Source organism: Podarcis bocagei (assembly GCF_964188305.1).
Source record: "Podarcis bocagei genome assembly, chromosome: 17".
NCBI lineage: Eukaryota > Metazoa > Chordata > Lepidosauria > Squamata > Lacertidae > Podarcis > Podarcis bocagei.
In genome coordinates, this window is record NC_138143.1 from 3,337,765 (window position 1) to 3,345,959 (window position 8,195).

At 46.5% G+C, this 8,195-nt stretch overlaps 1 protein-coding gene across 1 annotated transcript; it reads right to left on the reverse strand.

Moving 5' to 3' along the window:
* Positions 1-334: 334 nt before the first annotated feature.
* Positions 335-7,993, reverse strand: LOC308576528 (blue-sensitive opsin-like). Its single transcript, XM_081175933.1, has 5 exons — positions 6,244-7,993; positions 5,750-5,918; positions 5,330-5,495; positions 2,057-2,296; positions 335-472 (listed from the first exon to the last, which is right to left on the reverse strand). The coding sequence occupies exons 1-5, from the start codon at positions 6,629-6,631 to the stop codon at positions 344-346; spliced, it is 1,092 nt and encodes a 363-aa protein (XP_081032059.1). The 5' UTR covers positions 6,632-7,993; the 3' UTR covers positions 335-343.
* Between the last annotated feature and the right edge of the window lie 202 nt (positions 7,994-8,195).

Here is an 8,195-nt window from a genome sequence, read left to right on the forward strand (position 1 = left end):
CAGCAGCTGGTAGTGACTCCCCTGATTGCCATCCATAGCTATTCAGTGTGTCCAATAACCTTGCTCACCTCAGTGGGACAGGAAGAGCAGTCCATGAGCACAACAACTGTTTGTAGTGCAACATTAATTGTACAGACGGGTGGAGCAATGCCGGTTGGGGTATGTAATGTGAGCGCCCTGTACAGAAACCAAATGCTGGATGCAACGAATGGAACTGCAGTGGGACCCTTGCAGGAGTAATGCACACATTGGGCGCATCCTGCTGTGCAGGGCAAAGGGTGTTGCTGCATACAGTAGAAGTGTTCCCTGGAGGTAGAGTGGGTGGTGTGGGCATTGCTCATGGTTACGCTGGTGACACCTGGCTGGAAGACACTGATGAGACCTGGGTGGCTTGGGAGGAACCCGAAACATCCTCCTCCTCACCAAAGGGGCTTTTGCCACAGAAGACAAGCTTCAGCATGCAGGAACGAAACTGAAATGGAGAGAGGGTTAATTAGCAGGGATGTCACAGCCCTAGGGAAGAAGGACACAACAGTTTTCTGAGCCCTAGTCCATACAAGAGAGGTACAGTGCTGAATGCCAGGGTTCCAGCTCTGATTTTCAAACTTAAGGGAAGCCTGTTCACATCTGTTCATCCGCCAAGGAACCCCTGCACATTGCAGAAGATTGTGACACATTTGCCGACCTGTTCCATCACAACAGTGCCTCTCTCAGAGCGCAACCCTGAACCATGCCTAACATTATTCTGTGGCTACATATTGCAGGCGAAGACAGACAGTGGTGCAGAAGCTGTCTTTCCGAGAAACTTCTCAACAATTACTGACCTTCTCATTGTCCACTGTTACTGACACTTTAGGGACAACCTAGCAGGGAACCAAAGGGTGCTCCCCAAGTTCAGTGTGAAAATCACAAAGCTCTCTTCAAAACGGAAATGTCTCCAATTACATGTACTGCTATGCATACTCTGTAGGGCAGGTAATTTGACAGAGGGGCACTGAGTGCATATCCTGAGATGATACCAGAGTCCTTGATAAGCTCAGGGAGAAATGTTGACATGTAAGCCAAGTGAGGGATTTTATATTCTTTGCGTGAAGTTCTGGTCATAGGGGGCACAAGTGAACATTTAGGGCAGTGAGGAGAGATTGCCAGAGCCCTAAATGATGCCAGGGAAATCCAACAGAGCATACAAGAGGTATGGGATAATAATAATAATAATAATAATAATAATAATAATAATAATAATAATAATAATAATAATAATAATATACCCTGCCCATCTGGCTAGGTTTCCCCAGCCACTCTGGGTGGCTCCCAACAGAATATTAAAAAAACGCTAAAATATCAAACATTAAAAGACTTCCCTTCAGATGTCTTCTAACATTCAGATAGTTGTTTGTTTCCTTGACATCTGATGGGAGGGCGTTCCACTGGGCGGGCGCTATTGCTGAGAAGGCCCTCTGCCTGGTTCCCTGTAAGCTAACTTCTCTCAGGGGGGGAACCGCCAGAAGGCCCTTGGAGGTGGACCTCAGTGTCCGGGCTGAACGATGGGGGTAGAGACGCTCCTTCAGGTATACTGGGCCAAGACCCTTTATGGTTTTAAATGTCAGCACCAACACTTTGAATTGTGCCCGGAAATGTACTGGGAGCCAATGTAGGTCTCTCAGGACCGGTGTTATGTGGTCTTGGCCACTCCCAGTCCCCAGCCTAGCTGCTGCATTCTGGATTAGTTGCAGTTTCTGGGTCACCTTCAAAGGTAGCCCCACGTAGAGCACATTGCAGTAGTCCAAGCGGGAGACAACCAGAGCTTGCACCACTCTGGCAAGACAGTCTGTGGGCAGGTAGGGTCTCATCCTGCGTATCAGATGGAGCTGGTAGACAGCTGCCCTGGACACAGAATTGACCTGTGCCTCCATGGACAGTTGTGAGTCCAAAATGACTCCCAGGCTGCGCACCTGGTTCTTCAGGGGCACAGTTACCCCATTCAGGACCAGGGATAAATGTGCCACTCTCTCTTTCTACCCAGACCAGCTTGGTTATAGATGTTTCCCGTGCTAACCTGCTTGTTCATGAAGACGTAGATGACAGGGTTATAAACAGAGGAGGCCTTGGAGAAGACAGAGGGGATGGAGGCCAGACGAACGTCAAAAGGTTCTCCACGGTGGGTCACTACCCACAATGCAAAGGAAGCGTATGGCAGCCAGCACACCAGGAAGCCCATCACCATCACCACTACCATCTTGGTCACCTCTCTCTCAGCCTTCTGTGTGGTGGCTGACTGTTCCTGCTGCTTGGCAACCTGATGAGGTGGGGAGATGATTAACCATGAGTGAGAATAACTGAAGCCCAGGCGGCAGAGTGCACACAGTACAGGGTTGCCATATTGATGGAGAAAGAAAATGGAAAACTGCAGCACTGGTGTATTGATTAGGTCTACAGTGAGCAAAGGCACTACCTGAGTGGGTGAAGGGGGTTCAATCTGCCGTAATAAAACACTGGCTATGCTTATCACCACAACCTCTGTCTCTCATGGTGGAGCCTAGTACCCATGGAATAGATTTCTGAATGCAAGGTCCTAGCTAAGAATCACTACATTGGGAGGGACCTTGTGGTTTATCTGATTGAAACCTGGTTTTTCCTCCATAGAGCATTGCCAAGTGACGTCATTCTACCTTTTATTTAAACCTTCCATGATCAGAGGTTCCACAACTATCACTGCTTGTGCTCTTACGAGTTCGCTAACATTCGGCCTAAAAATCTTCCCTTCAGTGCAAGTCCATTATTTTCTTACCCTACCTCCTAGTTGATATGGAACATAATCCACTGAGCAGCTTTCCTCTACAAACCCCACTGAAATGAATGGGACTCCTCCCATATTTTTATTCCCAAAACAAATATTAATTCCTCTTCCTACTCCTTCCAGTTCCTTCATATTTTCTTCATTGCACTTTCTGCATTAGCTGATACAGGGGGAAGCAATTCCTTAAAGCAGTGTTTCCCAAAACACGATACATGTACCCCTAGAAGTACGCAAACAGAAATTTTAATGTTACTTTAACATTGATTTTTTAGCTGCAGCAGACAATTCAAAGATAAAATAGTATTATTAAAACTAACCCCAAATTATCTTCACCCGAAAGGGGGCTGCTGGTAAGTCTAAGCTCTCATAAGGGGTATGCGATCATTGTAAGTTTGGGAAGTGCTGGTTTAGAAGATTGATGGCAGGAACTGTGCATCTGTACACAGATTTGTACACACTGGTGTGCCTTCATACGTGTGCAGTGCACGAAAGTATGCAGATGTAACTCAACACACATGTACAGCTGCCATTGCAGCTGAATCTGTTGATGCCTTGCTTGAAAAGTATTGATCAGGGTCCTCAGTGTGCACAGCGCTTGGCGCAAGAGTTGGCAGGAGCCGGGGCCTCTTCCCCTGGTAACCACAAGAAGGGGAGGAGAAGCTGACCTTCGGGACGCTCGGTGCACACCACCTCAAACACTTGACAAGCGCAGGCATGTGACATCACACACGCAATCTGTGTGCGTGACACCAGTCCCCTCAATCGGCTTTGTAAGTTGGTGTGTATGAGCAGAAGTAGTTGCACCACCCTCAGAAGTTCAGGGCATTCACTGTGGTGGCCCCTAAGGGATAGGATTTCCAGCCCACAAAGGGGCATCCGGCACTTTCCTCGTGTAGGTTCTGCTGCATGCTGAAGATGCATATGACTGTGGCCTTTGACACTGGGGATATATATATTTTTAGGCCCCATACCCTTCTTGTGACTGTATTTTGTTTAAAACTACTGTTAATAATACATATTTAAATTGCTGAGACCTGCCCTGGGATATGTTTTTAATTCTGTATATCTAAATTGCTGTAGCCCATTCTGGTGAAGCATGGGTAACAAATCCAAACCATCCATCCATCCATCCATCCATCCATCCATCAATCAATCCATCAATCAATCAATCAATAAAAACAGAGTTTGCATATAACCACCCCAATATACCAGTAATCATGTGTGCTATGCATCATGAATGCACAATGAAAAGAATGTCTCCCCCCACAACAGTCCCAATGACTTCTTTTCTCCACCCGAGGGGGAGTATCAGCTAGGGACATTTTAATTAGGATTGCAGAAGCAGGGTAGATAGTTTACGTTGCCTATTTGTATGAAGTAGTACCAATCCTTATTTGGCTCCCTGGTGACAGTTATTTAGCGATATTCAGTTGTATCCAACATAGCACAAAGTAATTGTCCTGCCAGTTCAAGTATATGTGTTTGTGCAACGGAGTTTTCTCCCCCTCCCCTCCTCTCATGTGCATCTTAAATCTGTTCTAGGGGTTCCCCCAATCCCCCAAGGAGAGGGGGAGAAAGTTCCACTGTGCAAGCACAAACCCTTCCACTGATGGGATGTAATTATTATTATTATTATTATTATTATTATTATTATTATTATTATTATTATTATTATTTGGATACTGCCCATTAACTAGACACCTTACATGCATTCACACATTTAATATCACATCTCATTTGGCCCTTAGGCATGTGGCACCTACAGAATTTTACATTAACCTGTGTCTGTGTAGCATGGAGTCAAGAGCACGTCACTTCAGGAAACAACAGACATGAGTTCAAATCCCCGTCCAGGCAGGGGTTGTAGTCCACCAGAGCCTCCCGGTGGGGAAGCAGGCCAAAGAGGGGCCACACTTGCTTTTAATATACAACAGGGGTCAGCAAACTTTTTCAGCAGGGGGCCGGTCCATTGTCCCTCAGACCTTGTGGGGGGCCGGACTATATTTTGAAGAAGGGGGGGGGAGAACGAATTCCTATGCCCCACAAATAACCCAGAGATGCATTTTAAATAAAAGAAGACATTCTACTCATGTAAAAACACACTGCTATAATATTTGTTTGTTTGTTTGTTTGTTTGTTTGTTTGTTTGTTTGTTTGTTTGTTTGTTTGTTTATACCCCACCCATCTGGCCACGCTGATTCCTGGACCATCCGCGGGCCGGATTTAGAAGGCAGTTGGGCCAGATCCCGTCCCCGGCTCTTAGTTTGCCTACCCCATGTTGGATCTTTAGCTTCTCCCACAAAAAGGATACTTGGCAACAAGACTGGAAAGAGCTAATGCTGGTTGGTGGACTGAGGCATTCCACAGCCGCTTCACCTGTTCTTACCCATCCTTTTCTAGACACTCCTCTTCAGTTTGGACAGTTACACACCTGAGCAGATTTTCACCCTGGTGGTGGTGCTGTCTGCTACCTTTCCTTACTGCTGTGTCTCATCAGAGGGGAGCAGAAGGGAGGAAAGAGGTAGTACTCACTGCCCGCAGGGTTAGAAGAAGACGACCGTAAGAAAAGACGATAACAGACAGGGGCACTCCAAAGCAGAAGGAGAAGAGGAATAGGACATAAGATTCATTGTTCCACTTGTTGTTCGTTGTATACCAATCAGGACCACACGAGCACTGCAGCCCCTCAGGAATATACCTAAGGAAGTTAAACACTTTTCAGCAATAGGTTTCCACTAATAGCAGAGGGTGGCGTTAATTTTACCCTAAATACATTAGGCATGGCAAAGAACTGGTGAGGTACCTCAGGCAGAAGTGGGGGGAAGTGTACACAACTCAATTCCATGTAAGGTATAAATTTCCGTCTTAGTGCCTTAACCCAGACTGCCTCTAGTCCCATAATCTCAGCTCAGCCTTCCCCTCCCTGACATAACCTTATTCTCCAGCACATACCTGCTCCAGCCAAACAGGGGTGGTACTGAAGCCACCAAGCCAAAGACCCATGTTATCATGCAACCAACGATGGCATGGGTGCCTCTGAAGGTGAAGTTTCCCAGAGGCTTGCAAATGACCAAGTATCGTTCGAAGGCCACAACTGCCAGGGACCATAGGCTCACCATGCCTGGTTGGGAGTAAAAAACAGAGGACAGGGTTGTCTAGTCAGCCCCCTATGCATATGGAAATGCAGATGCAGAAAACAGCCACATACCAATTCCTTGCTTTCCCCAAACCTCAGTCTCTGCTGTCTTATTCACAATGTGCAATTTCCCTTGCCCAAGCTGTCTCTGGCTTGCTAACTGACAATGTCACTTCACAGTACCCTGAAATCCTCAGATAGCCCCACATACTCATCAGCTTCCCCAGTCTTGTGTCTTCTTGCTCTCTCATCCCCCCACTCATCCTCCTCATTCTTGCCAATGCTACTAAGTTTCAAAGATTTTACTTACCCCCCAATGTGGCAGCAAAGCCCTCTATCTTGCAAGCCAGAGGGCCCATGATGAAGTACATGTGGGAGAAGCTGTAGAAGGCAGTGGTAGATCCAATGCAGACCACCACCAGGTTTGACACAGCAAGGTTGACCAAGATGTAGTTGAGGTGGGAGCGGAGCTTCTTGTACTTGAAAGTGCAGAAGATGGTGAGGATGTTGATGGGTACCCCAAGTACAACCAGTAGGAACATGAAGGCAGCCATACTCATAAAGAGGCCTGGACTACCAAGGTGAGTCTGAGGTACCAGAAAAGGACTTAGAGTTGTGATGTTGGCAACATCCAAGGGCACTGGGATGAAGAAATTTTCCGGGAGGTCATCCTGGGAGTCAGAGCGGGCTTTGTGCATGGTGGGGATTGCAGTGGGGACAATGAGATGGAAATGATGGGGCTGGGAAGTTGAGAGGGTAGTGGAGTGTGTGCAAAGCAAGATGGATTGAGCAGAGAAAACTGAAAGAGAGGGCCTGCTTGGGAATGGGTGGGAAAGGCAGGTTGAGAGGCAGCTATTTGAGACGGGGCAGAAAGAGAAAGAGAATCCGGCTTCAGTTCACATCCCTTTGCGAGGACGGAGTCACAAGCAGCCGGACGGCCCGGGGTACCATGGCGAGCGGGTAATGAGTCACTGTGTGGCTGTACAGGTTGCCTTTATACCTGAGGGGTCCCGAGGTCTCTTCTTCTATGGCTACAAATTATCTGTGCCCCCCCCCGGCATTCCTGTCTTCCTTAATCGTCCTTAAGGCTGGAAAGCCTCTGCTAAGCCAAGCTTATCCTCAAGGACGGCAGAGCAGTTGTAGCCAAAGGGGCAAGGAAAGACAGGTTTAGCTGCCTGACAAGCCGCTTTGAAGGTACTTAATCGGACAGTGGAGCCCGATTAAGGACTCAAAGGGGGAGGAGGGCAGGTCAGATAACAAGACCAGCTAAGAAGCTGAGATGCAGAGTTTGAGGAGAAAATGTGCTCATTTCCTCACTGGGCACCTCCAGCAGAGGCTCTGCTGGCCCTTCCCAAGCCCAGGCTGCAGTCCCTTGCCATCCTAGATCCAAACTTCCTTCCGTTTGAACTGAGGCACTTCAATGAGGCCAAACCTCCCCTTTGCTACCCCAGCCTGACACTTGGAATGTGTGATCCATTTTTAACTCCCCTTGTGAGCTTTCCCCAGAACTGAGACTAGCACTCCATCTGCTCTCAACAGCCCTGCTAAAGTCACACCTATGTTTCTAATTTCTGAAATGCAATGTGAATGACTTCTCCGTTGACACCACTATTTACCTTTGTGCTACTACTTACCAGCCCTGATTCAGCAGAAGGGGAAAACTGAATTAATTCCTATCCTAATTCCATTCATCTGGTCCTATACAAATCAATGGAGTGGTGAAAGTATCTGATTTTGGCAATTTAATGAACCTATCCCTAGCACATGTACCTCCAATTTGGAACTTCTTCCACTGGCCATTCTTCTCCTGGTCATTGTTTGCCACAATCCTACCTTGAGAGCCACAGCAAAATGTACATACATTTATTGCAGCAGTGCTAATTGTGCTTCGGGGAGATAGCTTGTTTTCACCAAGTATTGCTTGAAATACTACATATATGTATAAAACCAATAAGCCGCTCTACCAGGTGGACAGTCTACAGTATATACGACAGGTGTGTGTTTTTAAATAAAAATGTTCAGTATAAACCAATGGCCTCTAGTCTTTCAGTTTTTATATAAATGTCAATCTGTCTTATTCCTTGCTATTTGTTGCTTTCTTTTCCCACCTGCTTGTTTTCCCTCAAGCCTAATAAAAATGTAATAAATGTAATAAGTAAATAAAATGTAATAAATCAATTAATGGTGGTTATTGATACAACACTCATTAGGTCAGTTGAAAATCATCAGCAATTATTTCCATATTGGTCCCACTTTTATTAA